General features: G+C 47.8%; 1 protein-coding gene across 1 annotated transcript in view; it reads right to left on the bottom strand.

Moving 5' to 3' along the window:
• Window positions 1-2,085: 2,085 nt before the first annotated feature.
• LOC117533421 (katanin p80 WD40 repeat-containing subunit B1-like) overlaps window positions 2,086-18,044 on the bottom strand; it is a 30,863-nt gene continuing 14,904 nt past the window's right edge. The window contains 12 exon segments of the mRNA XM_034197145.1: window positions 2,086-2,710; window positions 2,713-2,782; window positions 5,367-5,483; window positions 5,609-5,683; window positions 6,115-6,191; window positions 6,406-6,552; window positions 7,500-7,616; window positions 7,618-7,719; window positions 8,017-8,069; window positions 10,722-10,772; window positions 12,810-12,958; window positions 13,156-13,349. Coding sequence (XP_034053036.1) covers window positions 2,639-2,710; window positions 2,713-2,782; window positions 5,367-5,483; window positions 5,609-5,683; window positions 6,115-6,191; window positions 6,406-6,552; window positions 7,500-7,616; window positions 7,618-7,719; window positions 8,017-8,069; window positions 10,722-10,772; window positions 12,810-12,958; window positions 13,156-13,349 — 1,224 coding nt within the window. The 3' untranslated portion in view covers window positions 2,086-2,638.

Raw genomic sequence — 18,044 nt, 5'->3', positions numbered from 1 at the left:
AAACTTAAAAACAACCTTCTCCAAAAGCTATCAAGGAATATACCGAATACTTGTTTTAGAACTTTATTACATATATTTATATAAATAGTTTGAATGATCCATAATTGACAGAAGCTTGTGTTTACACTGACCTGTTACTCATATATTAATGTCTTTGTAACTTCAGTAAACCACTACCTCACTAATTTCTTTCATTCATCACGGTTCAGTAAACTAAGTGATACATGAACCAGTTTAATCATTATAATAACGTAGGATTGCAACTCTTTGAAAATGTATGTGGCTCTTAAAAGAGCTGTTGTGTTTGGGTGTGCTGGTCTCAGGTCAGTCTAAGCCCTCTCTCCGCGGATGTGGCGGGCCAGCTGGATGTCCTTGGGCATGATGGGGACCCTCTTTGCTTGGTTCATCTTACTGGGGGGCAGCTACATGGATGTCGGTGCAGTCCACAATCATTGCGCAGTTGAAGGCAGAATGAATTTATTATTGACTCCGAATGAAGCACAACTTCATGTCATACAATGCAATGACTTTATTTGTAATTGTGTAAAAAAATATGAGCATTGATTAGCAAGCAGGACCTGCAGGAACAGAGAATGGTGATGGAGCTGGGAAGAGAGAAGAATAAGAAAACAGATCAACTTTATTATCGGATATTAAAAATTCAATTTCAAAACAAGTTGCCGCTCCTACAGTTTTCTAGTATGTAAAGATGATTTCACATGACCTATGCAAAATATCACACTCAATACATGTGTGTCTCTGGGGGGTGCATTGTGCCTTTGATGTATATAAATAATATACCATAACCAAATACTATTACGTACAGTGGAAATCAGGTTGCCAGAGCAGGTCAGTGTGCATGTTCCTCAACGTCTCAGCAGTTACAGGTGAGGTAAAGAAAATAAAAGAGAAAAAGGTCAGTAACAACACTTTAAAGTAACAACACTTTGAATAATTATCTCTTCTAACAATTTTCTCTCAATAAGCACACAACGACTGTCTTTCCAACAAACAGATTGTCATCACAATGAAACACGTCCAGAAGAATGTCATGCAAAGCTCCCTGCCTGCCTTCGACTCTCCCTGAACTGCTTGCTTAGCACCCGGTGGAGGGCGCAGTAGGCTACTCTTCAAAAGTTTCACGAAATACTTACCATCATGTTTGGTTACTGTTTAACATTTTGGTTTACTTCATGTAATAAAATAATAACTTCATGGTAAGGCTACTAAAAATGACAAGGCTAAGTAATGTAATGCTAACTAACGTGCTCGCTACTCGTCGCTACTAGCTAGGTGGCTAACTTGACTATGTTCCATGCACAACATGTATATTACCTATGATATTACCTGATATGTCTGATCCAGCGACTCCTGGTCCTTTCATCAGACGGGAATCGATAGAAGGAGCAAGTGGTATGATCACTTTTATGACTACAACCTGGTACAAAGCACACAGGCATCTTGTAAAAGTGAATTTATTTTTAGCGATCTATAATTTATTGGAGGGAATAAATCAGTTATGAGATTTTCTTCTTCTTCGCTTTAATTACGAGTCTTATTATAAATCACCGAGCATGCCTGTGACATCACTTACGCGACCCAGAATGGGATTTGGGATTTGTAGTCTTTGTAGTAGCGTATTTTTCATAGTCTTATATTTCAGCAGTTTTACGACAAAATGTGACTTTTTTGACCTGGAAATGATTGTTTAAGATTGACAAACATCATATGTGTAGTTTGTGGCACAATTCAAACGGGATCAAAAGATACGTGTTCTCTCTCCATTGAATTCAATGTACATTTTTCGCTTCCGGGGTCCCATGGTCCGGAAGTAGATGGGCGTGACTTCGCCTCTCCATTGGGACGTCCTTCAACATGGCGTGTCTTGATTGATTTCCGGGTCAAGTCCCGGAGGAGGGGAAGAGAGGAGTCGAGGAGGGGTATTGGGATGAGGTTATTGTTAATCATTAATTGAAATTTAAAAAAGGAACCGCTCAGTCCATAGTTAAATAAGTCAGTAAAGTTGTTACAGGTGTTGATGGCAGTCAGTGAAGGTGCTGCCCCCTGCTGGCACAAAACAGACTCTTTTTAATCGCATCATGTAGAACTTTATTTACATAAACAGTAGAACAGAACATTGAATTAGAGAAGAGTAGAGAAAGTAGAAAAGTGAAACAAAGTGGTCCGTTCTGAACTTCAGAAGAGCTGATTGGTGGATTTTGGAATGCTAGCAGTTTCCACCTGTTACCAGTCTTTATGCTAAGCTAAGCTAAGCTAACCGGCTGTGGCTTTGTTTTGGTTGCACAACATTAGTGTTAGTGACAGAAACATGTCTAATGACTACTGCTTCAAGTCAGCTTGTTCTGCAGGTGGGATGCAGCTGACACACACACCTGCTGTCCACGCTCTGTGTGTGTGTGTGTGTGTGTGTGTGTGTGTGTGTGTGTGTGTGTGTGTGTGTGTGTGTGTGTGTGTGTGTGTGTGTGTGTGTGTGTGTGTGTGTGTGTGTGTGGTGGCTTTCCAGCATCAAAGGTACACTACGCTGCTCTGAAGACACGTTTTACTGTCAGTCTTCTCTCAGTGAAGACAAAGGGATTGTGACTCCAGATGATCCTCGTCCTCCTCCTCGTCCTCCTCCTCAGATGTCGTCGTCCAGCGGCGCCATCAGCAGCGTGAGCTCCCTGAAGGCGCTGCCGTGCCGCCCCACCCCCCCCGGCCCGGGGTCTTCACCATGTTGCTGAGGTTCTGCAGCTGCCGGCAGCACAGCCTACACTTATGGCGTCTATACACACACACACACACACACACACACACACACACACACACACACACACACACACACACACACACACACACACACACACACACACACACACACACACACACACACACACACACACACACACACACACCACACACACACACACACACACACACCACACACACACACACACACACACACACACACACACACACACACACACACACACACACACACACACACACACACACACACACACACACACACACACACAATAGTGTAAAACAAATAAGAAAATAATGAATTAATAAATAAGGTGCGACTGATCATAAGGTTTTATTTATTAAACTATAAGCTATGAATAAATAAGACAATACATCAATAAAGTGAGACTGAAATCAGACTACAGTCACTCTTACACACGTATAAATAGTGTAAAGTAAATAAATAAAGTGTGACTGAAGTCTTATGGAACAGAAAACAGTGTGTTCCACGGAGCCAAATCCCCGACCTTGTGAACCCTGTTGGGGTTCCTCAAGGTTCCATTCTTGGACCATTACAGTTTCCTCTGTACATTAATGACTTGCCTAATGTATGTCCTGAGTTGAATGTGCAAATGTATGCCGATGATGCGGTCATCTTTGTACAAGGGAAGAACACTGAAATCATCTCATCCTGTCTCTCAAAAGCTTTGTAAAAGGTTCAACACTGGCTGAACAACATTTGCTTACATGCAAAACAAACAGCATGCATGATGTTCAGTAAACGACCAGTCAAAATGGAAGAATCCAATGTGTTTTTAAACGGAGCAGAAATAGAACTAGTCTTCCAGTTCAAGTATCTTGGAGTCACACTGGACTCGAACGTGACTTTTAAGAAACATATCAAGAAAGTCTCCAATACCGTTAAATTCAACTTGCAACATTTTAAACAAATCAGACCTTTCTTAACTGTCAATGCTGCAAAGTCACACCTCCACTGATTCTATCCCACATTGAATACTGTTTCACAAACTGGTCGTTTGCTTGTGCCACAAACCTGAAACCCACAGCTGTTCAAGAGAGCCATCAAGGTGTTTGACAGAAAGCCTCATTCATCCCACCACTGCACCATCCCTGATGAACATCATTTCTTGAGTTTTGACCATTTTAAGTCTTTTAAAAGTCTTTAAAATGTGCTTTTTTTATAAATGTTTACATGGACTGCCCCCCCCTCCTTTAGGGCAAAGTGGGGGTCGCGAGATGATTACAAAATAAAAATTGAAAATGTTAGATTATTATTAATAATAACAACGTGTGCATAGATATTCTTCAGGGGCGGACTGGCCATCTGTAAAATGTCCCCGCAGCGAGGCTCCCCCCGTAGACAATCCACTAGCGCAGTGTTTCTCAAACCTCACGACACCAAGGACACTTAACCAATAAAAAAACGCTCACGGACCACCTGACTCCACAAATATCCAAAAACAATAGGCCTGCTCACTCCAACAGTGCATAGCAGCCTAATAACGACAGCTTAACCTTCTGTCGCCTCGTTCACACAATAAATCAACAATACAAATACAGATTATATAAGCATTTAGTTCAAATGTGATTTTAAATGCTCACAGGTTTTACACCTCTTATGAAATGTATGACTACATTTATTACGGAGTTTATGTCCAAGCCACAGATCGTTGTCTACTGAGAGAAATGCTAACACACCGCATGTAGTGCGACACAAACCTCCGCTGTGGATTTTCAAAATAAAATACAGTAAAACTATGGTCGCAGGCCCAAGTTGAACTCTCTGAGGCCTGCATGGTCTGCCCCAACAACAGCCTCTGATCATCAACAGACTCCATGCAATGCTTCATCAGATGCTTATATTAGATCATAATCTCTATCTCACTCCTAACATCTAAATCTACTGTCAGCACGGATACATGTTCATAAAATGCATCCATTGTTTGTTCTATATGCTTCTTGAAATCCATAAAATCACATCGTCTTTCTAGAACAGATTACAAATCGCCTGAAAATGGTACAAACAAGTGGCAACATGTGTGACGAAGGTGTTGCGCTGGGCTATATCATGCAATCGAAAGTGAAACTCAAACTCGCTTCATTGCGGAGATATTCCCGCGAGAGTGCGGAAAACTTAATTTAAGTCACTAGCACTTTATGTAGCTCTTGCATCTATACCGTAGCTGCTACATTGTTCTGCCAGGTGGTAAATGCTCTTGCTCTTGCTGCATATCGTGTGTTTCTGTTGGCCATGTTTAGAAATGTCATGTTCTTATGTGTATGTGTGTGTGTGTGTGTGTGTGTGTGTGTGTGTGTGTGTGTGTGTGTGTGTGTGTGTGTGCGTGTGTGTGAGGGACTGCGGATGGAAATGAGCTCAAAGCAAAAATCCGGCTCATTTACACTTGAAGCATTATTTGTGTTCTTTAATGCCCCGGTTCAAATAATGAAGTGATTATAACGAATCCTTTTTTAGTAAACTATAAATAAATAACACAGTACATACATAACTGAAATCAGACTACAGTGACGACATAATAAATACAAATACATAATGAAATACAAACAGGAGTGCTGCTAGTCTGAGGCTGTGTCCTCCTCACCTCTCCTCTCGGGTGATGTCCACGCCCACTGACGGCGTCGCTCGCAGCGTTTCAGAAATCAGCTTCCAGAAATGCTTCATGATCATTTTCAGAGAGGAGCAGCCAGTCTGAATGTAGCTACACACACACACACACACACACACACACACACACACACACACACACACACACACACACACACAGAGTTTAACATCAGGCTGCCTCTTGATGATTGGATGTTCAGTCGTGATGATGTTCCTCACCTCTCGTATTTACTCTGCAGCAGCTGCTCGATCTGAGGGAGAACCGTCGTGCAGAGGTCCAGCTTCCATAGAGACCTGAGGAGAGACAGGCTTACACACATCACTGTGTGTGTGTGTGTGTGTGTGTGTGTGTGTGTGTGTGTGTGTGTGTGTGTGTGTGTGTGTGTGTGTGTGTGTGTGTGTGTGTGTGTGTGTGTGTGTGTGTAGCCTAGCATTACTATACTTGTGGGGACCTAAATCTGTTTACACAGTCACGTGTTGGGACTCGCCTCCCTTATGGGGACAAATTGGAGGTCCCCATAAGGGCAATCATTAATTTTAGGGGGAAGACTTGGTTAGGGTTAGGCATGTGTTGGTTATGGTTAAGGTTAGGATAAGTCTCCAGGAAATGCAAGTAAGTCAATGTAATGTCCGCTGAAGTGATGTATACATGGTGTGTGAGTGTTGTGTGTGTGTGTGTGTGTGTGTGTGTGTTGTGTGTGTGTGTGTGTGTGTGTGTGTCTCACAGCTGCAGGTTGATGATGTTCAGGATGTCCACGACAATGGACAGATCGTTCATGGAGACGGCGGCGTCCAGAGCGCTCTGAGAGGAGGAGGAACTCATTATCAGAGGACCTTCGTTAACTGTGTGTCTCTTTCTTTGTGTCTTTAATATCGTTTTTTATTTTCTCTGAGTGTTCAAACCCCTACTCCCTCAGTAAATGATTACATGCAATATATACAAAAATACAACTATATATTTGTGTATTTTCACTTTTTCTATGCTTGTTGTTGTTGTTGTTGTGTTGTGTTGTCACCTTGATGTCCTGGCGCGCCCACACCCCCCTCACGGTCTCCAGGTTGCGGTGTCGGCTCCTCAGCATCACACACATGGTGTCGTGACCTTTCTTCAGCTGAGAGAGAGCCTCGTCATCGGAGAGAGCCCCCCCCCTGTTAGGAGAGGACTACACACACACACACACACACACACACACACACACACACACACTTTGTTACTGAACATTTGTATTTCCACGTGTATATGTTGACTTTTTTCAATGCAACAAGCTTTCAGAGGCCCTGTTCTGCTCGTCTCTCCTGTGTGCTATAGGTGTTAGTGCAGGTAATGGAGCATCTGCACTGCGTGCCATGCCAAACCCGGCGTTTCCACTGCGTTTTTCTGGCTCTCCAAAATCCAGGTTCTTTCCAGGCTGAGTCGGGCTGAGTATGCTAAACTAGAGAGAGAATCGCTGGCCAGGGGGCTACCACTACAACAAGATGAACATATTTGACCGTGATTTAATTGTAATACACGTTTCTAAATGATGCCGAAGTAACAACATACTGATACCGGTTAGTAAGAACTATTAATTAATGCTTTGATTTAGTCTGCAGACAGACGGCAGGCGAAACACCTTTTAAAATGCGTGTTTTCTGAATGGAGAAGCTAACGCAGTATATGCTCCGTCCGTCCACACTCACAACAACGGCCTACAGACATAAATAAACCAGCGACTGTATTCTCCATGACACAGACAGTCTGTGGTTTGTACTTGTTAACTTTTGTCTAGTTTCTGAACAGATATGAGGAGCTGTGAGCTCTGAGTGCTAACAGCGCATTGAAGATGACGTCACGGCTCCGCCTACACTGCGTTACTATAGTTACTTCCCCAGCTCCTAAACTGTAATGGAAACGCAGCATAAAGTGAGCCTGGCCTAACGAGGCCTAGCCATACCGTACTAAGCCGTGCGAGGCCCTGCAGTGGAAATGCGCCATAAATGGTCTGCAAAGGCTCTCTGTGTTCCCCACAACAACAACAACAACAACAACAACATTTGTTTACTGGCATCACGTGACCTCCGGCTGCTCCGCTCTGAGGTCTCCGATACGTAAAGAAACATGAAAACTCACGGGCAGGAAGTCGGCCACGTTGAGTCCGATTGGCTCGTTCCTGTTGCTCAGGATGATTTTAGGGGGGGGTTTGGACTTCCCTGTGTTGAGGGGAAGCTGAGAGGGAGGGGGGGGGGACTGAGGAAGAGGAGGAGGAGGAGGGAGGAGCTGAACGCGTCACACAGGAAACCACTGTAGGCTCTACCCTCTGCACTGGGGTGGAGGAGGCCAGAGGAGCAGCCTGCAACACACACACACACACACACACACACACACACACACACACACACACACACACACACACACACACACACACACACACACACACACACACACACACACACACACACACACACACACACACACACACACACACACACACACACACACACACACACACACACACACACACACACACACACACACACACACACACACACACACACGTTATTTGCCACCGATCATCAGAAGCACTTGAACGTCTCACCATCATGCTGAAAACAGACTGCTGCTGCGTTCACTGACCTGCATCTTCTCAGGAAACGGAGAAACGAGGGTCCTTCAGCTGACGGCCGACCGCTAGCACTGTGTCTGAGGAGGAGGAGGAGGAGGAGGAGGAGGAGGAGGAGGAGGAGGAGGAGGAGGAGGAGGAGGAGGAGGAGGAGGAGGAGGAGGAGGAGGAGGAGGAGGAGGAGGAGGAGGAGGAGGAGGAGGAGGAGGAGGAGGAGGAGGAGACGACGAATGTTCCATTATGAAGAACCATTTACAATTTAAATGAGAATATGTGGAGGCCTTTGTTTAATTTGAAGGTATTGAGTTGATCGGGACTTGAACCCTTTGGTTCCGCAGACTGAGCTTCTCCTGCCCAATTATGAACAGAAACTTTGCAGAAACACTACATTTAAAATCAAGAGAGAGAGCTTTGATGGCCTCTAACTGGAATGTCTTAATAATTCTCGCTGATCGTTAACCTAAAGTTGGTGAATATACATCGAAGTGAAACCATCAGCTGACCAGTGTCCATCAGAAACAACCAGCGACGTGCAGAGCCTCACCTGTCGTACTCCAATGCAACGGAAAAACTAAATAGTAATAATAATAAAATGTCTCCACTGATCTGTGTTGTAAATGTGATTTCTGATTCCAATCGCTTTTTACCGTCAAAATCGGCTAATTTGCCGAGCTCCGCTACAACTACATGGGAGCGATGAGAAGTGAGGCAGGGACGAGCTGGCTGGAGCGCGAGCCCTAAGCGCATGCCCAGTGGCGTAACTATCGCCGGTGCAGCCGGTGCAACGCACGGGGGCCCAGAGCCGGCCAGGGCCCATGCAACAAAAATAAAGATTACATTCTTTCTTTTTTTATATATTTAACTTGTTGGGGGGGGGGGGGCAACGGAATTGACCGGTTCACGCAGTCTTCAAAGTAACCAAGCAACCTACATTAATTTGTAATTTGTCTGTCCAATGACTTTGCTCCCTTTCATGTCATGTGATACCTTGCCTGACGAGCGAACCGTTTAATCAACCTCAAAAGTTATAGGTACCGTAGCTAGCAGCAGCAAGTTCGGCAGCATTATAAAAAATGTAATAGCTTGCATTTATAAAGTACAGCAAACCAAAGCACAAGAGCAGCGCTCAAAAGAGAAAGGACAAGAGAGGACAAGAGATAACGGCTAAACTGACGAAATTAGATTGTCATACATCGTCCTCCAAATCTCGATTAATTCTGTAAAGTGATTGAGTGATTAGTTCACTGTGCCGTTGTCAGGCTGTGGTGGTCTGAGGCCAGGGCAGGCTGTGGTGGTCTGAGGCCAGGCCAGGCTGTGGTGGTCTGAGGCCAGGCCAGGCTGTGGCGGTCTGAGGCCAGGCCAGGCTGTGGCGGTCTGAGGCCAGGGCAGGCTGTGGTGGTCTGAGGCCAGGCCAGGCTGTGGTGGTCTGAGGCCAGGCCAGGCTGTGGTGGTCTGAGGCCAGGCCAGGCTGTGGTGGTCTGAGGCCAGGCCAGGCTGTGGTGGTCTGAGGCCAGGCCAGGCTGTGGTGGTCTGAGGCCAGGCCAGGCTGTGGCGGTCTGAGGCCAGGCCAGGCTGTGGTGGTCTGAGGCCAGGGCAGGCTGCGGTGGTCTGAGGCCAGGGCAGGCTGCGGTGGTCTGAGGCCAGGGCAGGCTGTGGTGGTCTGAGGCCAGGGCAGGCAGCGGTGGTCTGAGGCCAGGGCAGGCTGGTGGTCTGAGGCCAGGGCAGGCTGTGGTGGTCTGAGGCCAGGGCAGGCTGTGGTGGTCTGAGGCCAGGCCAGGCTGTGGTGGTCTGAGGCCAGGCCAGGCTGTGGTGGTCTGAGGCCAGGCCAGGCTGTGGTGGTCTGAGGCCAGGCCTGGCTGTGGTGGTCTGAGGCCAGGCCTGGCTGTGGTGGTCTGAGGCCAGGGCCAGGCTGTGGTGGTCTGAGGCCAGGCCAGGCTGTTGTTGATAGCCTACATGTGGCGCTTATGAGTGGTTGTGTGTGTGTCCGTGCGTGTGTGAGCGCATCAGCGTAGGCTTATGTTTGGGGCGATGGGCGATGGCCCCAAAATAATATTTGCACCGGGGCCAATCACAACCTTGTTACGCCACTGCGCATGCCTGCACCATCTCACTGTATGTCACCAATGTAATGTTTGTAGATCCCTTTATTACATTTATCCTCGCCATCCATAGTCTCTAAATAAATTATTTCACGTATATATGATATTTAGGCTCGCTGGTCTCATCATACAACGGCAATGAGAAAAGCACCGGGGGAGGCAGCCATAACCTCTGCCGCACTGCAGGGGGCGCACGTGAGCCCACAGGTCCTTGTTGCTACTGTTGTTCTACGCAGAGACGGAACGCAAACAACAAACTAGACTTTTGAAACTAGAGGAAGATAAGGAGGACTTTTACAAAAAAGTAATAGAGATTGTTGTCCAGAAGGAGAGCATGGACTTCATCTTCAAGTCAAGGTAAGACCACCATTGTAATGTAATGGGATCTTACTAAGAAAGAACAATCCAATATTTAGATGTTGGTTATCCTTTTGTTGAATGGTCTGTTTGAAATGAATCGAAGCATCAGACTAAAAAAGCTTTTGAAAATAACAGAATATTTCGATTAAGGTCAGAATATAATATTTGTAAATCTGTCTCCAGCCATGAACCTCACCGTCACTGGAAACAACAACACACACAAGCTGTCACGGTCTTATATAAATCCTGCGCGATGTGAGACAGTGAACTCACCGTCCTCTGGAGGAGCGGGAAACGGCTCAGAGATCCTGGGAGGAGTCCGAGCTGAACACAGAAACAAAAAGAGTGAGATATCTGCCACAACATCAGTAACGGAGCCCAGTCAGTCAGAGATCTGCGTACAGTCCGCGACACTGAGAGTGCAGATGCCGAAGTGTTGCACTTATCATTATCACATCATCGATCACATCATCGATCACACCATCGATCACACCATCGATCACACCATCGATCACACCATCGATCACACCATCGATCACACCATCGATCACACCATCGATCACACCATCGATCACACCATCGATCGATCACACCATCGATCACACCATCGATCACACCATCGATCACATCATCGATCACACCATCGATCACACCATCGATCACACCATCGATCACACCATCGATCACACCATCGATCACACCATCGATCACATCATCGATCACATCATCGATCACACCATCGATCACATCATCGATCACACCATCGATCACACCATCGATCACACCATCGATCACACCATCGATCACACCATCGATCACACCATCGATCACACCATCGATCACACCATCGATCACACCATCGATCACACCATCGATCACACCATCGATCACACCATCGATCACACCATCGATCACACCATCGATCACACCATCGATCACACCATCGATCACACCATCGATCACACCATCGATCACACCATCGATCACACCATCGATCACACCATCGATCACACCATCGATCACACCATCGATCACACCATCGATCACACCATCGATCACACCATCGATCACATCATCGATCACACCATCGATCACACCATCGATCACACCATCGATCACACCATCGATCACATCATCGATCACATCATCGATCACACCATCGATCACATCATCGATCACATCATCGATCACATCATAATGTATCATATATCTCCTTATCTGAGTCAGCTGAGCCGTATCTCAGTGTGTAGTGTGTGTAGTGTGTAGTGTAGTGTGTAGTGTGTGTAGCAGCGACGTGCGGTCAGGGGACGCAGGGGAGGCAGAGCCTCACCTGTCATACTCCAATGTAACGTAAAAACAACTAAAGAAAAACTAAATAGTAATAATAATAAAATGTCTCCACTGATCTGTTTTGTAAATGTGATTTCTGTTTGATTCCAATCGCTTTTTATAGTCAAAATCAGCAAATTTGCCGAGCTCCGCTACAACTACGGGTAGCGATGAGAAGTGAGGCAGGGACGAGCTCTGCCTCACGTAAGCCCGCAGTAACTGGCTGGAGCGCGGGCACTAATTTAGCGCGGGCACTTATTTTGTGAGCGCGCTCAAGCCAGTTACTGTGGGGTGAGGTGAGGCACAGATGAGATCTGCCTCACCTCAGAATGCGTCACCTCACAGAAACTGGCTGGAGCGCGGGCCCTAAGCGCATGCCTGCTCCATCTCACTGTATGTCACCAATGTAATGTTTGTAGATCCCTTTATTACATTTATCCTCGCCATCCATAGTCTCTAAATAACTTATTTCACGTATGATATTTAGGCTCGCCGGTCTCATCATACAACGGCAATGAAAAAAGCACCAGGGGAGGCAGCCATAACCTCTGCCGCACTGAAGGGGGCGCAAGTGAGCCCGCAGGTCCTTGTTGCTACTGTTATTCTACGCAGAGACGGAACGCAAACAACAAACTAGACTTTTGAAACTAGAGAAAGATAAGGAGGACTTTTACAAAACAGTAATAGAGATTGTTGTCCAGAAGGAGAGCATGGACTTCATCTTCAAGTCAAGGTGAGACCACCATTGTAATGAACATGGAATTTTACTAAGAAAGAACAATCCAATATTTAGATTGTGGGTATCCTTTTGTTGAACGGTCTGTTTGAAATGAATCGAAGCATCAGACTAAAAAAGCTTTTGAAAATAACAGAATATTTCGATTAAGGTCAAAATATAATATTTGTAAATCTGACTCTGAAAGAGTCAGTGCCTCACCAGCCATGAACCTCACCGCACGTCACTGGTGTGTAGTGTGTAGTGTGTGTAGTGTGTAGTGTGTGTGTGTGTGTGTGTGTGTGTGTAGGACCTACAGATGGCGCATTTGGGCTGGAAGATCTCTTTGAAGTCTTCAGCGTTGTGTATCTCTGCTGACGACAGCTTCTCGTCCGCCTCGTCATCGCTCTGACTCCGCCTCTCTCCTTCGGGGCTCCGCCTCTCCGCCTCAGAGCGCTGCTTCACCCTGAGGGGGGGGAGATGAGGGGAGATGTAAACAAACATGAGGAAATGTTTCCTAGTTTCCCAGAGCCCAAAGTCTTTGACCAGTTGAATCTATTGAGTTCAATGAGCCGCCATGCGCCCTGCCACAGAGAGGCTGTGTAACGAGAGAGAAAGAGAGCATATCTCCCCACTGAGTGAAACTGTAATGCTCTGCTGTACCTCTGGGAGGCGCTGCAGGCGGTGGACGGCCGCTCGTAGTTCCTGCGCAGGGCGGCTGCTTTGGGATCTTTGTGCTCTGGGATCGGCTGGTTGTCCTGGATGACCCCCTGCAGAGCAGCACCACTGCTCTTCTTCACTCGCTTCAGATCCACCACGAAGGAGGACACGCTGGAGAGCTGGTGGGAGACGCCAATCTGACGGGGGGGGGGGGTAAAGTGACGTCAGGGGTTACCATTTAAAACCCACCAACATTACAACATAGGACTTTTAATAACATTACATTGTGTCAATCTACAAATAGTCCTTAAAGAGTTTTCTCCTGTACATCTACAGTCTTTAAAGAGTCCTTACCAGCTTCTGGTTGCAGACGGCCAGGTCAGAGATCTACAGTCTTTAAAGAGTCCTTACCAGCTGCTGGTTGCAGACGGCCGGGTCAGAGATCTACAGTCTTTAAAGAGTCCTTACCAGCTGCTGGTTGCAGACGGCCGGGTCAGAGATCTACAGTCTTTAAAGAGTCCTTACCAGCTGCTGGTTGCAGACGGCCAGGTCAGAGATCTACAGTCTTTAAAGAGTCCTTACCAGCTGCTGGTTGCAGACGGCCAGGTCAGAGATCTACAGTCTTTAAAGAGTCTTTACCAGCTGCTGGTTGCAGACGGCCGGGTCAGAGATCTACAGTCTTTAAAGAGTCCTTACCAGCTGCTGGTTGCAAACGGCCAGGTCAGAGATCTACAGTCTTTAAAGAGTCCTCACCAGCTGCTGGTTGCAGACGGCCAGGTCAGAGATCTACAGTCTTTAAAGAGTCCTCACCAGCTGCTGGTTGCAGACGGCCAGGTCAGAGATCTACAGTCTTTAAAGAGTCCTCACCAGCTGCTGGTTGCAGACGGCCAGGTCAGAGATCTACAGTCTTTAAAGAGTCCTTACCAGCTGCTGGTTGCAGACGGCCAGGTCAGAGATCTACAGTCTTTAAAGAGTCCTCACCAGCAGCTGGTTGCAGACGGCTAGGTCAGAGATCTACAGTCTTTAAAGAGTCCTTACCAGCTGCTGGTTGCAGACGGCCGGGTCAGAGATCTATAGTCTTTAAAGAGTCCTCACCAGCTGCTGGTTGCAGATGGCCAGGTCAGAGATCTACAGTCTTTAAAGAGTCCTCACCAGCTGCTGGTTGCAGACGGCCAGGTCAGAGATCTACAGTCTTTAAAGAGTCCTCACCAGCTGCTGGTTGCAGACGGCCGGGTCAGAGATCTACAGTCTTTAAAGAGTCCTCACCAGCTGCTGGTTGCAGACGGCCGGGTCAGAGATCTACAGTCTTTAAAGAGTCCTCACCAGCTGCTGGTTGCAGACGGCCGGGTCAGAGATCTACAGTCTTTAAAGAGTCCTCACCAGCTGCTGGTTGCAGACGGCCAGGTCAGAGATCTACAGTCTTTAAAGAGTCCTCACCAGCTGCTGGTTGCAGACGGCCGGGTCAGAGATCTATAGTCTTTAAAGAGTCCTCACCAGCTGCTGGTTGCAGATGGCCGGGTCAGAGATCTACAGTCTTTAAAGAGTCCTCACCAGCTGCTGGTTGCAGACGGCCGGGTCAGAGATCTACAGTCTTTAAAGAGTCCTCACCAGCTGCTGGTTGCAGATGGCCGGGTCAGAGATCTACAGTCTTTAAAGAGTCCTCACCAGCTGCTGGTTGCAGACGGCCAGGTCAGAGATCTACAGTCTTTAAAGAGTCCTCACCAGCTGCTGGTTGCAGACGGCCGGGTCAGAGATCTACAGTCTTTAAAGAGTCCTCACCAGCTGCTGGTTGCAGACGGCCAGGTCAGAGATCTACAGTCTTTAAAGAGTCCTCACCAGCTGCTGGTTGCAGACGGCCAGGTCAGAGACCTACAGTCTTTAAAGAGTCCTCACCAGCTGCTGGTTGCAGACGGCCAGGTCAGAGATCTACAGTCTTTAAAGAGTTCTCACCAGCTGCTGGTTGCAGACGGCCAGGTCAGAGATCTACAGTCTTTAAAGAGTCCTTACCAGCTGCTGGTTGCAGACGGCCGGGTCAGAGATCTATAGTCTTTAAAGAGTCCTCACCAGCTGCTGGTTGCAGATGGCCAGGTCAGAGATCTACAGTCTTTAAAGAGTCCTCACCAGCTGCTGGTTGCAGACGGCCAGGTCAGAGATCTACAGTCTTTAAAGAGTCCTCACCAGCTGCTGGTTGCAGACGGCCGGGTCAGAGATCTACAGTCTTTAAAGAGTCCTCACCAGCTGCTGGTTGCAGACGGCCGGGTCAGAGATCTACAGTCTTTAAAGAGTCCTCACCAGCTGCTGGTTGCAGACGGCCGGGTCAGAGATCTACAGTCTTTAAAGAGTCCTCACCAGCTGCTGGTTGCAGACGGCCAGGTCAGAGATCTACAGTCTTTAAAGAGTCCTCACCAGCTGCTGGTTGCAGACGGCCGGGTCAGAGATCTATAGTCTTTAAAGAGTCCTCACCAGCTGCTGGTTGCAGATGGCCGGGTCAGAGATCTACAGTCTTTAAAGAGTCCTCACCAGCTGCTGGTTGCAGACGGCCGGGTCAGAGATCTACAGTCTTTAAAGAGTCCTCACCAGCTGCTGGTTGCAGATGGCCGGGTCAGAGATCTACAGTCTTTAAAGAGTCCTCACCAGCTGCTGGTTGCAGACGGCCAGGTCAGAGATCTACAGTCTTTAAAGAGTCCTCACCAGCTGCTGGTTGCAGACGGCCGGGTCAGAGATCTACAGTCTTTAAAGAGTCCTCACCAGCTGCTGGTTGCAGACGGCCAGGTCAGAGATCTACAGTCTTTAAAGAGTCCTCACCAGCTGCTGGTTGCAGACGGCCAGGTCAGAGACCTACAGTCTTTAAAGAGTCCTCACCAGCTGCTGGTTGCAGACGGCCAGGTCAGAGATCTACAGTCTTTAAAGAGTTCTCACCAGCTGCTGGTTGCAGACGGCCAGGTCAGAGATCTACAGTCTTTAAAGAGTCCTCACCAGCTGCTGGTTGCAGACGGCCAGGTCAGAGATCTACAGTCTTTAAAGAGTTCTCACCAGCTGCTGGTTGCAGACGGCCAGGTCAGAGATCTACAGTCTTTAAAGAGTCCTCACCAGCTGCTGGTTGCAGACGGCCAGGTCAGAGATCTACAGTCTTTAAAGAGTCCTCACCAGCTGCTGGTTGCAGACGGCCGTGTCAGAGATCTACAGTCTTTAAAGAGTCCTCACCAGCTGCTGGTTGCAGATGGCCGGTTCAGAGATCTACAGTCTTTAAAGAGTCCTCACCAGCTGCTGGTTGCAGACGGCCAGGTCAGAGATCTACAGTCTTTAAAGAGTCCTCACCAGCTGCTGGTTTGCAGACGGCCGGGTCAGAGATCTACAGTCTTTAAAGAGTCCTCACCAGCTGCTGGTTGCAGACGGCCGGGTCAGAGATCTACAGTCTTTAAAGAGTCCTCACCAGCTGCTGGTTGCAGACGGCCGGGTCAGAGATCTACAGTCTTTAAAGAGTCCTCACCAGCTGCTGGTTGCAGACGGCCAGGTCAGAGATCTACAGTCTTTAAAGAGTCCTCACCAGCTGCTGGTTGCAGACGGCCGGGTCAGAGATCTACAGTCTTTAAAGAGTCCTCACCAGCTGCTGGTTGCAGATGGCCGGGTCAGAGATCTACAGTCTTTAAAGAGTCCTCACCAGCTGCTGGTTGCAGACGGCCGGGTCAGAGATCTACAGTCTTTAAAGAGTCCTCACCAGCTGCTGGTTGCAGATGGCCGGGTCAGAGATCTACAGTCTTTAAAGAGTCCTCACCAGCTGCTGGTTGCAGACGGCCAGGTCAGAGATCTACAGTCTTTAAAGAGTCCTCACCAGCTGCTGGTTGCAGACGGCCGGGTCAGAGATCTACAGTCTTTAAAGAGTCCTCACCAGCTGCTGGTTGCAGACGGCCAGGTCAGAGATCTACAGTCTTTAAAGAGTCCTCACCAGCTGCTGGTTGCAGACGGCCAGGTCAGAGACCTACAGTCTTTAAAGAGTCCTCACCAGCTGCTGGTTGCAGACGGCCAGGTCAGAGATCTACAGTCTTTAAAGAGTTCTCACCAGCTGCTGGTTGCAGACGGCCAGGTCAGAGATCTACAGTCTTTAAAGAGTCCTCACCAGCTGCTGGTTGCAGACGGCCAGGTCAGAGATCTACAGTCTTTAAAGAGTTCTCACCAGCTGCTGGTTGCAGACGGCCAGGTCAGAGATCTACAGTCTTTAAAGAGTCCTCACCAGCTGCTGGTTGCAGACGGCCAGGTCAGAGATCTACAGTCTTTAAAGAGTCCTCACCAGCTGCTGGTTGCAGACGGCCGTGTCAGAGATCTACAGTCTTTAAAGAGTCCTCACCAGCTGCTGGTTGCAGATGGCCGGTTCAGAGATCTACAGTCTTTAAAGAGTCCTCACCAGCTGCTGGTTGCAGACGGCCAGGTCAGAGATCTACAGTCTTTAAAGAGTCCTCACCAGCTGCTGGTTTGCAGACGGCCGGGTCAGAGATCTACAGTCTTTAAAGAGTCCTCACCAGCTGCTGGTTGCAGATGGCCGGGTCAGAGATCTACAGTCTTTAAAGAGTCCTCACCAGCTGCTGGTTGCAGACGGCCAGGTCAGAGACCTACAGTCTTTAAAGAGTCCTCACCAGCTGCTGGTTGCAGACGGCCAGGTCAGAGATCTACAGTCTTTAAAGAGTTCTCACCAGCTGCTGGTTGCAGACGGCCAGGTCAGAGATCTACAGTCTTTAAAGAGTCCTCACCAGCTGCTGGTTGCAGACGGCCAGGTCAGAGATCTACAGTCTTTAAAGAGTTCTCACCAGCTGCTGGTTGCAGACGGCCAGGTCAGAGATCTACAGTCTTTAAAGAGTCCTCACCAGCTGCTGGTTGCAGACGGCCAGGTCAGAGAT

The sequence above is a fragment of the Gymnodraco acuticeps genome, unplaced genomic scaffold, assembly GCF_902827175.1.
Source record: "Gymnodraco acuticeps unplaced genomic scaffold, fGymAcu1.1, whole genome shotgun sequence".
In the NCBI taxonomy this organism is placed as follows: Eukaryota; Metazoa; Chordata; class Actinopteri; order Perciformes; family Bathydraconidae; genus Gymnodraco; species Gymnodraco acuticeps.
This window is presented reverse-complemented; position numbering and strand designations above follow the sequence as displayed.